A 17979-nucleotide genomic window follows, 5' to 3' on the forward strand; every position below is an offset into this window, starting at 1 on the left:
TTTTTAAAAAGTTTGGTATTTGGTACGATATTGGTATTCATAAAGAAAATACTGAAATACCGAATACCATACCGAAGTATATAATTACATATAAAATTCATATATCTTAGTATTATAATAGTAACAAATATATAAACTAATATTATTAGTAACTAATTGTTTAAACATTGGAACTTTGACTACTCTATCTTGATTTAAATGTCTTTTTTGTGTAATTGATTTACGATGGGGATTGCTTGTACTTTCTTTTGAATATTTTTAAATGTGTAAGGTATTTAGTACATAATAATTGAGACGTTTCTCAAGTAGCGGAAGTCATAATTCTCTACGATATGAGTATATGTAAGTCGAATGAAGTCGGACAAACTATAGTATTGATTTCTTTGTAATGTAAAAATATCGACACCGAACTTTAAAATACCAAACCATACCGAATTAATTTGGTACGGTAATGATATAGTATTTTTAGAAATCGAAAATCAAAATTATCGCACCGAAATTTCAAATACCGTACCATGCCCACCCCTGCCGTTCACTCAGAGAAGGAAGGCAAAAGAAATCAGTCTCTGCATGAAGAAAGATGAAACAATCACTTCATATAAGAATGGAAAGATAGTGAGAGGATGCTACAGTTCAAAGCGTATTAAGAGGAAAATGACGTGAAGAAGATTAGTGTCATAATTTGATTGTGTGAAAATACTTTAAGGAAAAAGAGGTGAGAGCCCACAAGAAGAGAAAGTGACATAGGACTACTACTTTAATTTAACACAAAGGAGAGAACTCCTCCTTTGTAAGTTCTTTCTCTGTTTATATATCTAGTTGTCCAGTTCACTTTAAGAAACTCAAGTTAAAAGCAACTCTTTAACTTTTCCCTCCTAAGTTCTTTTATCAAGCCAAGACTAGAACTTTCCTCAGTTCAAGTTGTTCAACTATTTGGCAATATGGCCCTTCATTGTGTAGCAGCAAAACCAGAAAATAGTGGCACAGAATTGATGGCAGTTCCGACGAATTCCCTTAATTCGTCAGAGCAATACGACAAGTCCTATCTGGCTTTCCCTGTCCAGATCAAGTCACAAGAGTCTTTTTCACAAAGGGCCCTGTCCCCTATAACTTTGAAGGTCTATTTTTCCTCTATCTTTTCTCCTTTTAGTACAAAGGTTTACTTGTTGCTTACATGTGAAAAATAAGTTGAGTCAGTCATGTGCTCTGATCCGGGGCAGAGCTACATGTACTGAAATGACAACTGAATTCCCTTTGTCAAAAAATTATACTGTGTAAATAGGGTAAAAGAAAATTTCCTGGATCCACTTGTTATAATTTCTTACTCTGCCCTTGTCGTAATGCTTCGATAGTTCTGATCTTTATGCTGCTCGGACCCTTCAAAAAATGTTGTCATACCCGTGTTGGATCCTCCAAAGGCCATCAACACACATTCTGGGCTATTTTTGAAGAGCCCGAGCAACCAGTGGCGGTTACGGTACCGCAAGGGGCTTCATTCGTCAAAATATTACACTATTTATACAAGGCCAATTTTATTTTTATGTATATATAGTAGATGTTGAATTCTTGGTTTCTTCTTATGTTTACTTCTTTACATTTTGAATCCCTTTAGTGAAAATCCTGGCTCCACCATTGCTGAGCAACATAGGTTCAATGTAAACTTTGCTGATGTCTTCATTTAAAATGTGCAGTTTGAAGAGATTGTTTACAAGATTAGGCAAGAAACCAAAGGAATGTGCTGTGGAGGACCATCAAGCACAAAAGAGAAGACTATACTAAATGGGGTGACAGGTATAGTGTGTCCAGGAGAGATGCTAGCAATGTTAGGTCCATCAGGTAGTGGCAAAACTACCCTCCTAACAGCACTAGGCGGCCGTCTTTCGGGCAAATTATCCGGGAAAATTACATACAACAGCCAGCCTTTCTCGGGTTCAATTAAGCGTAGAACCGGTTTCGTGGCACAAGATGATGTCCTATATCCTCATCTCACAGTAATAGAAACACTTCTATTCACAGCTCTGCTTAGGCTGCCACAAAGCCTCGGCAGGGTGGAAAAAGTGAGACATGTAGAGCACGTTATTGCAGAACTTGGATTAAACAAGTGTAGAAACAGCATGATTGGAGGACCATTGTTTAGAGGGATATCAGGTGGAGAGAAGAAAAGAGTCAGTATAGGTCAAGAAATGCTGATCAACCCGAGTTTGCTACTTTTAGACGAGCCTACTTCAGGATTGGATTCGACAACAGCACTCCGGATCCTGAACACAGTTAAACGCCTAGCAAGTGGTGGTCGAACTGTGATCATAACGATCCATCAGCCGTCTAGCCAGCTTTATTATATGTTCGATAAGGTAGTGTTGCTCTCTGAGGGCTCTCCTATCTACTATGGTCCTGCATCAAGTGCCTTGGAATACTTCTCCTCTATTGGTTTTTCCATATCCATCACTATCAATCCTGCTGATCTCTTGCTCGATCTCGCGAATGGTAATTAGAACATTTCCACTTTTAACACCCTTCACAACCAAAAAAAAAAAAGAAAAAAAAATCTGGAATTAGCTACAAATTTATTCGTCACTAATTTGTCGCTAAATAGGATTAATTTGGCAAAGGATTTTGCTGATTAACTACAGAATTTGTCTGTCGCTAATTCCTGTTTTTTTTGTAGTGCTTGAAAAGTTGAAAGTATCATGGTTCACATAAATGTCCAATTCTGACAAACTTAACATGAAGGACCATGGTTCAACATTTTTTTTCTATTTAATTATGGCCTATTAGACATAAAGTTAGATTAGTCTCTAGGATTAATGATAAGTAATGGTGATTAGTACCTTTCTTAAGTAAAGTAAATGAGACCCCACTATCAATTGTCCCTTGACAGTTGTTAAGGTAGGATTCACTTTCATCTCTCCCTAATAATCTCAAGAATAATTCCTCTATTTTTTATAACAAATACGTATGTATGATCAGTTAGCAACTGTTTTAATCTAAATCACGTAAGCAGGGGGTCGGATAAATATTTGGGGAGTGAAATAGTCTTTCTGGGGATAGAGGACTTGAACCCTCACGACTTTTAGAGTCAATGGACCCCCTCTAGGGGTATTTTAGGGATAGGTTCTATAGGAACTGGACGATTCTATTTGGTCAAATACTTAGGGACAAACTCCTATATTCCTTTTGTTACTGTGTTCCTGGCATCTTAAAAACTATCATTGGTCTTTCAGGAATTGGACCGGATACCAAGCACACCATTGAGCAAGGTGACAATACGGAACAGGAAAAGAAGTTGGTGAGAGAAGCTCTCGTCTCTGCGTATGAAAAGAACATTTCGACAAGTTTGAGAACTGAGCTATGCAGTTTAGATAACAGTAATTACAATGTTTCTACAAGTAAGTTTCCAAATTACAATGGAAAAAAAAAACTTCAAACTTTTCATCACCATTAATCAGTGTCTAATTAATAATAGCTATTGTGGGCTCTATCTATGCAGGAAATGGTGTGAAATTAGAGCAATGGTGCACAAGTTGGATGCATCAATTCAAAGTGCTGCTCCTAAGGGGGCTAAGGGAGCGAAGATACGAGACGTTCAACAGGCTTCGGATCTTCCAAGTTATAAGTGTAGCATTTCTTGCAGGATTGTTGTGGTGGCATACTCCAACATCCCACATCGAAGATCGAGTAAGAAATTATCCATTCACTATGTCAACAAATAATTTCCTATAGTTACACTAGGTTGCTCCAGTAAATAGAACTAACTTTTTATAATTTCGACAATCAGGCCTCGTTACATGTCACAACTGATAACAGACAGCTACCATGTTCTATTAATAATAAGGGCAAAGGTCCAAATTTGCCCGTGGACTATATGATTTAGAGAAAATTTACCCTCCGTTAAAAACGTGTCTTGTTTTTACCCTTGCCGTTACCAAAATGACTCAATTTTGACCTTTTGGGCTAATGGTAGCAGCATAAAGGGTAAATTTTGATCATTTGTAAGTTCAAGGGCAAATATGAATCATTCGCAAAGTTCAAAGGAAAATTCATTTAAATCCTAAACCCTAGAATATTTCAATCCAGAGCTAACTTTTTACAATTTCGACAATCAGGCCTCTTTACATGTTACATGTAACAACAGATAGTATCCAGCTACTATGTTCCAATATTTAATAATCATATTTGATTTTCTGTTTTGCAGATTGCAATGTTATTCTTTTTCGCGGTATTTTGGGGCTTCTATCCACTCTACAATGCAGTTTTCACTTTTCCACAAGAAAGAAGAATGCTCATAAAAGAGCGATCATCAGGAATGTACCGCCTCTCGTCGTATTTTTTAGCCAAAACTGTGGGAGATTTGCCTTTAGAACTTGCATTACCAACAGCATTTACCTTCATCCTTTACTGGATGGGCGGGCTTAAGCCCGACCCTACAACCTTCATCCTATCACTTCTAGTAGTCCTCTACAACGTTCTCGTTTCACAAAGTCTCGGGCTAGCTTTTGGTGCTTTACTCATGGATGTTAAACAAGCCACTACTTTAGCATCGGTCACAACATTAGTCTTCCTAATTGCTGGAGGCTACTACATTCAACAAATTCCATCATTCATCGTTTGGTTAAAATATTTGAGTTACAGCTACTATAGCTACAAGTTGCTTCTAGGGGTTCAGTACAATCAGAGTGATTACTATGAATGTTCAAAAGGAGTCTATTGCCAAGTTGCAAATTTGCCTGCCATTAAATCAGTAGGCTTAAACAATATGTGGATCGACGTCTTGATCATGGCTGTGATGTTGGTAGGCTACAGACTTGTTGCTTATCTAGCCCTCACTCGTGTACGATGATGATTCAATGGAGACATGAAGAGAGGACTTATTTTTGGAGTGAAGTTGAAAGAGTTAAATTTTTCTGCAACAGAAGAGTTAAGAATGTTAGATTTAGATTTTGATCCTATTGCCAGATTTTTTATCATGTAACACAAAATTTTTGATGTATTACTAGCACTCTGGCAATATTTTGCATATGATTAACTTGGGAAAATTTAAATGCTTTGGAGAATAAATCTGTGCCGCTCTGAATATATTGAATATGCATCATTTTAAGATGGAATTAAAAAAAAAAAAAAAAAAAAAGAAGAAGAAGAAGAAGAAGAAGAAGAACACATTCAATTTCTACCTTCTATCTAAGGGGTTGGATTTTTGGGCCTCTAGAACATGTGCAAACTTCTTTGAGGGGAAATTTTGGAAGAATGATGGTTTTCACTCTACGTTGTTAGGACTCTTCAAAAATATTGTCGGGTGTGTATCGGATTTTCCAAAAGTAATGCATTTTTGGAGGATCCGACACGGGTGCAATGGCAAATTTGGAGAGTCCGACCAACATAGGACTTTCGAGTGATCTAATACATGGAAGAATCATTAGGGGATGACTTAAAAATTGAAGAACAAAAAAAGTTGTGAAGCATGAGGATGGCTAATGGTGAACAATTAGCTAAATTTCAAGTAATTACACTTGAAAATAAAACATATCATGGAATGTAATGGGAGAAAATTCTCCCCAGTGAATAGTGATGAAGTATTTTAGATTTTTTTTTTTCCTTGTTCAGAACCTTATGATATCACATCCATATGAAAGAGATCTAGCAGAAAAACATAAATGTCATATGCTAAGTCAGAAAAACCATAATCTTAAGTTCAACAAGACAATTACCCTTGTACTTCATCTATGTCATTGATTATGCAGTAACCTGTTATGTATAATGTGAGTAGGAGCTGTAATTAATTGTGAAAGGACCATAATTGTAAAGTTGCAATTATCTCTTATAGCAGCAGTCACTTAGCACCCCGCTCTTTCCTTTTATAATCGAAAAATCTCCTATGACAAACTGACGCAGTGGATAATGAGCCTGCCACTCTACCCTTCTCCACTTAACTGTGAAGCTTTTTGTGTGCAATAGGAGTTCAAACTCGTGATGTGCGTCTGACCGGCACATCACACGTTGTACTCTTACACTGAACCAAAGCCCTGCACTACATACTTTTCGAAAGATCTTTTCCAAACCACTAGTATGGCTATCGGAATCGTGAGCATCAACATGTGGGTTCCCGATCCAAGTGTTAGTATAATGCCACACTACTAAAAACAAGCTATTTACCTACACGGGTTACCGAGGGACAAATTTGATGTCACTATTCCGAGTTACTTTGCCACGGCGTCCCTCGGAAAAGTCAAATATTTTAATTTTTAATTATTTTTTAAAGATACCGAGGGACGGGACTCGGTAAATTATTTGACTTTTTAAAGTCAACATTTAATTGACTATACCGAGGGACTCTATCGGTACATAATAAAAAACAAATTAAAATTTCCGAGAGAGACCCTCGGTAATATAAATATAAATATTTTGAATTTTTTTTTCCGTACCGAGGGACACCATCAGTATGTTAATAAAAAATAAATGAAAATTAAATAAAATGTACCGAGGGAGTCTCTCGATAGAGTAGATATAATTATTTTGAGTTTTCTTTTTGAAATTACCGAGGGATGTCTCTTGGTAAATTAAATATGTAAAATTGATTATTTAATAAATAATTATTTTATATTTTTTAAATAAAAAATAGCGATGGTGTCAATTGGTAAGTCCCTCGGCAATTGTTTAAAGTTTTTTTTTTTTCTTTTTTCAGTTATATTACATTTCTAGACTTATCATAAGAAAATTAACTAGTACCACTTATTTATTGTACCGAGTAAAAGTGTATAGTGATAGCACTCTAAAGAATGTTATAAGTGATAAGTTTAAAAAGTGATAGTATAAATAGAAGTGTTCTTAGTGGCATCCTTAATAAAAGTTAATGATTGTTTAGCTTATAAATTGACAATGGTTAAAGTGTGTTGTATTAGAAGTATTGTTTAGTAATGTTAGTGATTGATAAGTCTATTATATAATAATTCTAGTAAGTAGAAGTATATTAGTGGTATTCTTAAGTAATACTGATTGATTAACTTATAAATCGATAATTACACTAAGTAGTCTATAGTGCATGAGTGGTATTTTTAAGAAATATCATTGATTGATTAGCCTATACGTCAAAAATTACAGTACGTGAAATTGTATTTGTGATATTAATCTATTATGTTACAACTACTTAATGTGTCCGAATGATTATTAAAGATCTGTAACAAAGTCTTAATATCATTAAAATGTCGATTAAAAAAATTATACAAAGATGGCAGCTCATCGTTTCCTCTATTTAATTATCGCTACCATTACGACATCTCCCATCATTATCAATTATTGTCACTGCCTACCATTATTAACTGTCACTACTCACAACCACTGCCATTATCAATTACTATAATCAACGTACAATGCCACTAGTCACTATTTACAATCATCACCACCAACCACCATTTTTACAACACACCATCGTTCATGACTACCGCAATCACCACAATCGTCACCACTATATATCGTCTATCACCGTCATCCTTCACCACTATGTATCGTCAATCACCGTCGTCATTTACCAACATTATTAGCTATCACTATCAATCACCACCACCAACTACTACCAAGCATTCATTACCACTAGCTACTACCTACAATACCACCATTAGCCGACACCATCTTCGATTTGACACCTACAAGACCACCTCTAGTATTGCCACCACACCGACCTTCATATAATATTTTAAAAAATATTTTATTGATAACATATTAGATTCATTTTGTATTGTATTAAATTTCATACTAATTTTTTTAAAATAAAGACATATTTTACACATTCGAGATATTGTAAAGCAAACTGTCTTAACTCTTAATAATGTAGTATTCGAGACCTTAACACAATATCTTAGTATTCATATGTGTATTTAGATTCAGACATATAATTCTTAATGCATATCTTAAATATTAAGATATGCGTTTAGATTTTGACGTCTTAATTTTCATATAAACAAATGAGGCCTTAGTTATTTTGAGAAAACAATATTATGAAAAAAATTGTATAAGTTTAGTCATTCTTGATTTGTTTGGAGATAATTTGGTTTGACATTCCCAAACAAAATTTTATTTTCACTCTTTTATTAAAACAATCTCAATTTTGTCTTCACAAATATATAATATATCTTTTGTTAAGTTAAAATTTTATTCAACTCGGTGATTCGATCTAAAATAGGCTAATTTGAGTTATCAATTTGTTTAAAGTAAATTGTTTTGCAAGTTTTCTACAAAATTTGATGGTTATTATCTAAATTTAATATTTTTATTTACTTATTATCTCAAAGATTATAAATAGTTTAATACCCCCTCCGTTTCAATTTATGTGAACTTATTTTTTTATTAGTCCATGCTAAAAAGAATGATCTCGTTGTATAATTAGAAACAATTTACCTTTATGCAATGATTTATAGCCACATAAAATATATGTGACTCATTTAACATCACAAGTTTAAAAGCTTTCTCTATTTTTTAAAATTTCATATAAAATCAAATGGTTCACATAAATTGAAACGGAGAGAGTATATACATTCCATTACCCATCCCTATTTGTGTTAAAAAAAAAATTAAAAAACTAAAGCTAGAATAAAAGAAACTTAGGCGCTAGAAGCGAAAAAAAGTTGGGGGAAAAAAACAACAGCGGGAACTTAGGCGCCATTTATTTTAGCTAAAAGAAAAATAGAGCACTTTTAACCTAATCATTCCATTTCCCCAAACAAACATTCGGAGGCAAAATTCATTCACAGGACTACAGAGAACTTAGGCGCCATTTGTGCTGCTCTCTTCTCAACGGCGCCACTTCAATCACAGGCAAAATTCTCAATGGCGCCACTTCAATCACGAACAGAGGAAAGCTAAGAGACATGAATTAGTTTGAGAATACAGGCGTAAGATACCCAATTTGTGGAATTGGAAGCAACACCGAACACAAAGCAAAAAAATTGACTTTGCAATTTCAAAGTGGAGACAAAGTTACGGTTTTTTCTATATTCTTGAAGAGGTAAGGTTTATTATTTGAAGTCATTAATCATCGCAATTATTTTGAAGGAATTTGAAGTATTCTCAGCTTAAAATTTGTCATCTTTCTAGATTTTAATAGGAAATATCTTGATTTCATATGTTGCTTAAATTTCTCTTTTTTATGTGCAAAGATATAATTTTCAAACATTTTAGGCTTATGCTAAATGAATTCGATTTGGGGTTTTTTTGTGAGAGTATTTTCAGATTTCTTTTTTTTTTTTTTTTTTTTTTTTTGGCTTAGCTTTAAATTGCCATAGGGTTTAGTTTTCTTTCTAGAAGGTCCAAATAGAGGAAAAGGATAGCTAGGATTCATATTATTTATCGGACTAGTTTTGATTGAAGCATTTGTTGTTTGTGTATCGTGGTATTTAGAAGCTTTTCTATGAGATCTTCCCCAAGCCCCTTGTTTTTAATTTGGAAGAATAAGATCAATTTCCTCTTTGAAATTCTAAAGAACAACTTATTTTTAAACAAAATGAAAAGCCTAAAACACTATTTATTTTGAAATGGAATGATCATCTATTTTGAAAACAAGATGTCAACTCTTCATCATGTAATCTTTTAAATATTAAGTATGCATGAAATTGTATATCGAATTTGGTTTATTTACTACATCACTAAAGCTGTGTACTAGATGTAGAATTACTCTATGCATCTTAAACTATTCATATGGATTTGTTATTTGTATATATAGATGGACAATGAACATCGCAGATGGATGTATGATAGGGTGTTACCTAATCGACGGGGTTGAGGGATGAATTTAAGAAAGGCGTTGAGGGGTTTATTAATCAGGCAAATTTATTTTGTCAAAAGGATGGGACAATTAGGTGTCCTTGTGCAGATTGCAATTGTATAAAGTGGTTAAAACCCTGAGGATGTTAGGTGGCCGATCTTTGTAGTAAGGGTTTTATGGACGACTATTATGTTTGGACTAGTCATGGAGAAATTGAGGGTAGTGCCAGTAATATTTGCAATCATAGTTTTGTTGCTGGTGAAAGTAGTTGTTATAGCCCGTATTTCGTACGTTCGGACGTTGTGGGATAATGGTAAGAAATTAAGGTCAAGACTATGTTCAAAAATAATTTTAATGTCCGAGTTGTTAGGAATATTATTTATGGGTATTGGCATTGTGGGGATATTGAGAAAGGCTTAGGGCAAGAAGAGAAATTCGTAAAATGGGCCGTGGTAATATTGTGGAAGTCAAGGGCAAAATGGTAATTTTATAAAGTTCAAGAAAAATTCATGAAGGGGCCATGTTGGCCGTGCACTATATGCCTTTATTTTAAGTAATGGAGGCTATTTGTAAATTTTAAAAATGTGGGGCCAAAGCTTCTTCAAGAAGACAATTAGTCTTCTTTGATTAAGCTTAAAGAAGAATCAAGAAAAGAAAAGAAAAATCAAGAAAAAAGAAGAAAAGTCTAGAAAGGGAGAAAGAGAATACAAGGCCATACTTGAGGAACTTAAGTGCAAATATGAAAAGTGGTGGAGGATGTGCATATATATATATATATTCATCTTTTAATTCAAGAAAGAAAGAAAAAAAAAAACAAGAAGAGAAGGAGTATAGTAGGCATTCGGCCATGGTGAAAAAAATTGGCCATGAGGAATTGATCAAGAAAAATTATTTTCTTCTATGTTTTCTACCCTTTGGAAGATGCTAATCATCATGGAGCAATTGTTGAGGCAAGCCAAGCCTTTGTTCATGCAATTCCCCACTTAAGTCATGTTGAAGAACTAAGTGAGAAAGGTGAGTTTTAATCCTCTTTTAGATGTGTTATGGTGATTGTGAATGTTGTAGTATATGGAAATGGATGAAAAACATGGAAATATGCATGTTGTATGTTGGCGGAATATATGTGTTGTGTTGGAGTAAAGTGATGAATTGATATTATCTAGTAATTGATTATTAAGTTATGGATGTTTGGTACATATTGTAGAGTATAGAAACGGATGAAAATTTATGGAAATATGGAAGTTGTGGTTGTGGCCGTGTGGTGCATGGTGTAGGCCGTGTGTATGTGTATTGTATGTCTAGGAGTGATGAATCAATTTTAATTGATATGTTGATTGTTGTAATGTGTTGAAATGAATGGAAAATTATGGAACCTTGAATGTTGTGTGTGTAGCGTGGGGCTGTTTTGGAGGGAGTATGATGAACAAATTATATGTAACGTTTGGTCGTTGTTTCTTGTGGATTATGTGGTAAAAATAAAGGTTTAATAACTTGTGTTGAAGATGTAGAACCATGTGGGCTGATTTGGAGTTCCATGTGATTTCAATATGTTTTCTTGAATTTGTGGAAGTGATGTTGCTAGCATGCGGATTGTTGATACGCTTTATGAAGTTGAAAGAAATAAATGCATTGTTGGTGTTCTTAAGACATTTGAAAGATTTGGGTTGGAAAGTCTTGAAAATGTTGTGAATTGATATTTTTATTATGATTGTTGGTTTGATTGTGGTTAGTTTGGCCGGGTTGTATTCCGGGATTGTTGTTGATTGAAATCGGCCGAGTTAAACTTGGTGGCATGGTATATTCTGGGGGTGCTGCCGAAATTTCGGTAGACAAATGATTACTTTGAATTCTAACTTCTAGATGCTCAAATTGACAATTGGTAAATGTGACCAAATCATAGATTTTGGCGGATTTGCAGCTTGGATTCGGAGTAGCAGAAGGAGCAGAAAGAGGTATGTAAGACTTCACCCTTCTTTCTATGGCATGTCTTAGACGTACTAAGTTGGATACGGGCCTCGGGGATCATTCCTTTTCTCGAAATCCAAGATTGAAATTCGCCACTATTCATTCAAGAAGATTGAACTAGAAATGGTGCGAAATGTTGGAAAACTTCTTAGACCTTTAGAACTTGCATAAAAGAGACCCGATTACCTTAAAACTCTCATAAGCAATGTCATGAAACGTCTTACACGTAAATTGTGTACGCCGCCTCATTCGACCGAGGCGGGCCCACTATTCCCAAATCCCTTCTTATCGTTACATTAAGCTTATTTCCATGCTATAGCTAATAAAAGTTTTTGGTTATCGTTCCTACTATCAAATTAGTAGTGGTTTTAACTAAACTTTTGACTCCAATGCATGATTTTTTCCTTACAAAAAGTTTATAATCGTTTTCCAAAATTTCCTTTCTTTAAAAATCAAGTTTTACAATATTGAAAGTCTTAATGACTATTCTAAGGATTCTAAAGACCGGGAATTGTGCTTTATGACCCCGATTGATGTGTGAACCCGCATACATACATATATATAATAACGTAAACCAGAGCGCTATATAGGCGCCGATAAATATACATGGAATAGAATAGTAGAACCAGCGCTATAGACGCCGGTAAATATATATGATATAAGTGTGTGCATGTGACAAAAAGAATCGAGCGCTATAGACGCCGATATATATATATATGCCGAATGAGACGGGCGTATTTATAGACGCCGATATTTATACTTGAAGCATGCATATATTTACGGGGAAAAATAGGGATAAGGGCAGGAGCGTTATGTACGCATATCCACGATCGGTTGAGTCCGGCACATGATATCGTCCGGGACGCGGATGCCGGACGCGGGGTGTGCATATTATGGTTAAATGGATCGGTACAACGACGCCTCGCAATATAATATATTCTTTTTTTATGTATATGTGTATATATATACGAGTAAGGAAAGCTAAGAAAGTAAAGATTTGCCCAAGGGCACTTATAGGTGGCCAGCTATCCTCTTATCTCATCACGGATTCTATAATCCCACGGTATTGCCGTTCATACTTACGTTTTTGTTCGTATTATTATTATTATTCATGTCTTGCATACTCGGTACATTGCTCGACCGACCCCCCTCTTCGGGGGGCTGCGTTCATGCCGCGCAGTACACCCGGACGGATCGGGTTAATGTAAAAGATGTTCCGGCCCGAAGTTGGCAAGCTCCATTTGTCCCGGAGTGAGCCGAGTCGAGTATACGTGCCGGATTCCCGATTACGGTTAGAGACTTTGCGTACGACAGTCGTGGGTTTTGGGAGTCGGTTTGTATTATAATACAAGTTTGTACAGTGACATGTTTTACTTGATTTAAAAGCAATAAAAGTATGTTTTAGTAACCTTATTGTATACACCTGACTTAGAGGTTCAAAAAAAAAAATTTCAAGTACGTAGTAAGGGTTAGCGGGTTCGCTCGGCTCGGTTACGGGGTCGGGTGCCCATCACACCCTAATCAAGATTGGGGTGTGACAAAGTGGTATCGAAGCAGTCGGTCCAAGGGTTGTCCGCAAAGTCGTGTCCGGTAGAGTCCGTTTATGGGTGTGAAGCGGTCACATTTATAAACAGGAGGCTACGGGGCATTTAGGAATGGTTGACCTTCTTTACGTCGCGAGATCGTGCGATAGAGCCAAGTCATAGGAGATAAGATCCTTTATACTAATCGTTGACTTCCGCAGAAGCCCAGTATCGGCGGAAAAAGGCGAGAAATGATATGGAAGGCAAAAGAGGTGAGACCGGGTGAATATATTTGTTCCGTTATGTTAAGCTGGGCGCCAGACAGGAAATAGTCATATACAGGCAGAAAGTGAGTATCGAGAAGAGAAAAAGGGCAAAATAGTAATTATAAGGAAAAGGACGTGTTACGAAAATGCCTCGGAAGCTGTGAGACTTCGACTTGCCCTTGATCAGGTAATAAAAGGCATACGAGGAAGTAGACGCGAAAATATCGGTGTTAAGGTACCAAATTCCACCAAAGTCTCGGGGTTAAGCGTGCTCGGTGAGAGCAATTTCGGATGGGTGACCCCTCCGGGAAATAAACCAAAAGTCCTACAAATTGAGATACAAGGAACAAATGAATAGTTAAGAGTAACCTAAGGAAAACTAGAATATATGGATGGATGGAGACCTTTAAGAGGATGCGTAAGACGAGGTGGATTAGCTTGGAAAAGAGACAGGAAGTGTGTCATAGCTTGGGAATTAGGATAGGCTTGAATAGCGTTGGAAAGTACCTTGTGGGTTAGTTGGTAGTAAATGTATATATATACGAAAAGATGGAAATGTGTGTACCATATTCGGAAAAGAAGAGAGTGAGTAGGTGGAAAATAAGAGAGATCGAATGCGGGAAAAAGGTGAAAAGTAAAGAGTTCCGGTATGTGAGGCATAGGATTGGAAGGAAGGCGAGGAATAAGGTATCAACAAAGACTTCATAAAAGGACTATCGGCATATAAGGAGCCCTTAAAGGGGAGAGACCGAGGAGTTCGATGAAGAATAAGGTAAAAGATAAAGAACGGGCATAAGGGAGGGAGTAGCTATAAAAGGAACCCTCCCGCAGCATTATGACGCCCAGTAAAAGGTCGATTGAACATTCGAGGACGAATGTTCTAAAGGAGGAGAGGATGTTATAGCCCGTATTTCGTACGTTCGGACGTTGTGGGATAATGGTAAGAAATTAAGGTCAAGACTATGTTCAAAAATAATTTTAATGTCCGAGTTGTTAGGAATATTATTTATGGGTATTGGCATTGTGGGGATATTGAGAAAGGCTTAGGGCAAGAAGAGAAATTCGTAAAATGGGCCGTGGTAATATTGTGGAAGTCAAGGGGCAAAATGGTAATTTTATAAAGTTCAAGAAAAATTCATGAAGGGGCCATGTTGGCCGTGCACTATATGCCTTTATTTTAAGTAATGGAGGCTATTTGTAAATTTTAAAAATGTGGGGCCAAAGCTTCTTCAAGAAGACAATTAGTCTTCTTTGATTAAGCTTAAAGAAGAATCAAGAAAAGAAAAGAAAAAATCAAGAAAAAAGAAGAAAAGTCTAGAAAGGGAGAGAAGAGAATACAAGGCCATACTTGAGGAACTTAAGTGCAAATATGAAAAGTGGTGGAGGATGTGCATATATATATATATTCATCTTTTAATTCAAGAAAGAAAGAAAAAAAACAAGAAGAGAGGGAGTATAGTAGGCATTCGGCCATGGTGAAAAAAATTGGCCATGAGGAATTGATCAAGAAAATTATTTTCTTCTATGTTTTCTACCTTTGGAAGATGCTAATCATCATGGAGCAATTGTTGAGGCAAGCCAAGCCTTTGTTCATGCAATTCCCCATAAGTCATGTTGAAGAACTAAGTGAGAAAGGTGAGTTTTAATCTCTTTTAGATGTGTTATGGTGATTGTGAATGTTGTAGTATATGGAAATGGATGAAAAACATGGAAATATGCATGTTGTATGTTGGCGGAATATATGTGTTGTGTTGGAGTAAAGTGATGAATTGATATTATCTAGTAATTGATTATTAAGTTATGGATGTTTGGTACATATTGTAGAGTATAGAAACGGATGAAAATTTATGGAAATATGGAAGTTGTGGTTGTGGCCGTGTGGTGCATGGTGTAGGCCGTGTGTATGTGTATTGTATGTCTAGGAGTGATGAATCAATTTTAATTGATATGTTGATTGTTGTAATGTGTTGAAATGAATGGAAAATTATGGAACCTTGAATGTTGTGTGTGTAGCCGGGGGCTGTTTTGGAGGAGTATGATGAACAAATTATATGTAACGTTTGGTCGTTGTTTCTTGTGGATTATGTGGTAAAAATAAAGGTTTAATAACTTGTGTTGAAGATGTAGAACCATGTGGGCTGATTTGGAGTTCCATGTGATTTCAATATGTTTTCTTGAATTTGTGGAAGTGATGTTGCTAGCATGCGGATTGTTGATACAGTTTATGAAGTTGAAAGAAATAAATGCATTGTTGGTGTTCTTAAGACATTTGAAAGATTTGGGTTGGAAAGTCTTGAAAATGTTGTGAATTGATATTTTTATTATGATTGTTGGTTTGATTGTGGTTAGTTTGGCCGGGTTGTATTCCGGGATTGTTGTTGATTGAAATCGGCCGAGTTAAACTTGGTGGCATGGTATATTTACGGGGGAAGCCGCCGAAATTTCGGTAGACAAATGATTACTTTGAATTCTAACTTCTAGATGCTCAAATTGACAATTGGTAAATGTGACCAAATCATAGATTTTGGCGGATTTGCGGCTTGATTCGGAGTAGCGAAGGAGCGTAAAAGAGGTATGTAAGACTTCACCCTTCTTTCTATGGCATGTCTTAGACGTACTAAGTTGGATACGGGCCTCGGGGATCATTCCTTTTCTCGAAATCCAAGATTGAAATTCGCCACTATTCATTCAAGAAGATTGAACTAGAAATGGTGCGAAATGTTGGAAAACTTCTTAGACCTTTAGAACTTGCATAAAAGAGACCCGATTACCTTAAAACTCTCATAAGCAATGTCATGAAACGTCTTACACGTAAATTGTGTACGCCGCCTCATTCGACCGAGGCGGGCCCACTATTCCCAAATCCCTTCTTATCGTTACATTAAGCTTATTTCCATGCTATAGCTAATAAAAGTTTTTGGTTTATCGTTCCTACTATCAAATTAGTAGTGGTTTTAACTAAACTTTTGACTCCAATGCATGATTTTTTCCTTACAAAAAGTTTATAAGCGTTTTCCAAAATATTTCCTTTCTTTAAAAATCAAGTTTTACAATATTGAAAGTCTTAATGACTATTCTAAGGATTCTAAAGACCGGGAATTGTGCTTTATGACCCCGATTGATGTGTGAACCGGCATACATACATATATATAATAATACGAACCAGAAGCGCTATATAGGCGCCGATAAATATACATGGAATAGAATAGTAGAACCGGAGCGCTATAGACGCCGGTAAATATATATATATATAAGTGTGTGCGTGTGACAAAAAGAATCGAGCGCTATAGACGATATATATATATATATTTCGAATGAGACGGGGCGCTATAGACGCCCGATATTTATACTTGAAGCATGCATATATTTACGGGAAAAAATAGGGATAAGGCGAGAGAGCGTTATGTACGCATATCCACACGATCGGGAGTCCGGCACATGATATCGTCCGGACGCGGGATGCCCGGACGCGGGGTGTGTGTGTGTATGGTTAAATGGATCGCCGCCGACGCCTCGGCAATATAATATATTCTTTTTTTATGTATATGTGTATATATATATACGAGTAAGAGAAAGCTAAGAAAGTACGAAAGATTTGCCCAAGGGCACTTATAGGTACGAGCTATCCTCTTATCTCATCCAGATTCTATAATCCCATGGTATTGCTTCATACTTACGTTTTTGTTCGTATTATTATTATTATTCATGTCTTGCATACTCGATTACATTGCTCGTCCGACCCCTCCTCTTCGGGGGCTGCGTTCATGCCGCGTGCGTGGTACACCGGAACGGATCGAAGTTAATGTAAAAGATGTTCCAAATAAGTTGGCAAGCTCCATTTGTCCGGAGTGAAGCCGAGTCGAGTATACGTGCCGGGATTCCCGATTACAGTTAGAGACTTTGCGAGGCAGTCGTGGGTTTTGAGTCGGTTTGTATTATAATACAAGTTTGTACGGTGACATGTTTTACTTGATTTAAAAGCAATAAAAGTATGTTTTAGTAACCTTATTGTATACACGACTTAGAGGTTCAAAAAAAAAAATTTCAAGTACGTAGTAAGGGTTAGCGGGTTCGCTCGGCTCCGGTTACGGGGTCGGGTGCCCATCACACCCTAATCAAGATTGGGGTGTGACAGTAGTGAAGATCCTAGATTGCATGAAATGGTTATGGATGCTCTTGGGATGTACAATGAGGGTAACAACCAACAACCTGTTGATCAACCTCCTAATGAAGAGGCACAACGTTTTTATGCACAATTAGAGTCCGGCTAGTCGTCCATTTTGCGAAGGCATGTCACACTCGCATTGTACGTTGCCGTTAGACTGCTAAGTATTAAATCGGATGCGAATATTTCTATAGCGGGCATGAACGCTATGATTGAGCTTATGAAAGAACTTAATCCGAACTTAGACATACCCGATGATTACTATAAAGCAAAAAAATTGGTTTCAAATTAGGTCTCTCGTCTATGAAAATT

The 17979-nt window shown here is 36.2% G+C and overlaps 1 protein-coding gene across 2 annotated transcripts; it reads left to right on the top strand.

Moving 5' to 3' along the window:
* The first annotated feature begins 817 nt into the window (after nt 1-817).
* On the top strand, nt 818-5051 carry LOC132057858 (ABC transporter G family member 14-like). Of its 2 annotated transcripts, none has more exons than XM_059450448.1 (5): nt 818-1118; nt 1692-2484; nt 3222-3386; nt 3488-3675; nt 4193-5051. In XM_059450448.1, exons 1-5 carry the CDS (start codon nt 942-944, stop codon nt 4835-4837), a joined length of 1968 nt encoding a protein of 655 aa, XP_059306431.1. In that variant the 5' UTR covers nt 818-941; the 3' UTR covers nt 4838-5051. The 2 variants fall into 2 exon arrangements, with proteins under 2 accessions (XP_059306431.1, XP_059306436.1); XM_059450453.1 differs by lacking the exon at nt 818-1118 and adding an exon at nt 1176-1477.
* Nucleotides 5052-17979: the final 12928 nt, after the last annotated feature.

Source organism: Lycium ferocissimum, chromosome 1, assembly GCF_029784015.1.
Source record: "Lycium ferocissimum isolate CSIRO_LF1 chromosome 1, AGI_CSIRO_Lferr_CH_V1, whole genome shotgun sequence".
In the NCBI taxonomy this organism is placed as follows: domain Eukaryota; kingdom Viridiplantae; phylum Streptophyta; class Magnoliopsida; order Solanales; family Solanaceae; genus Lycium; species Lycium ferocissimum.

Excerpts from the sequence above, each read along its gene's own strand:
- LOC132057858 (XM_059450448.1), top strand. The coding sequence starts at position 942 with ATGGCCCTTCATTGTGTAGCAGCAAAACCAGAAAATAGTGGCACAGAA. Across the intron at positions 2,485-3,221 it reads CTTGCTCGATCTCGCGAATG|GAATTGGACCGGATACCAAG; the intron begins GTAATTAGAACA and ends TTGGTCTTTCAG. Across the intron at positions 3,676-4,192 it reads CATCCCACATCGAAGATCGA|ATTGCAATGTTATTCTTTTT; the intron begins GTAAGAAATTAT and ends TCTGTTTTGCAG.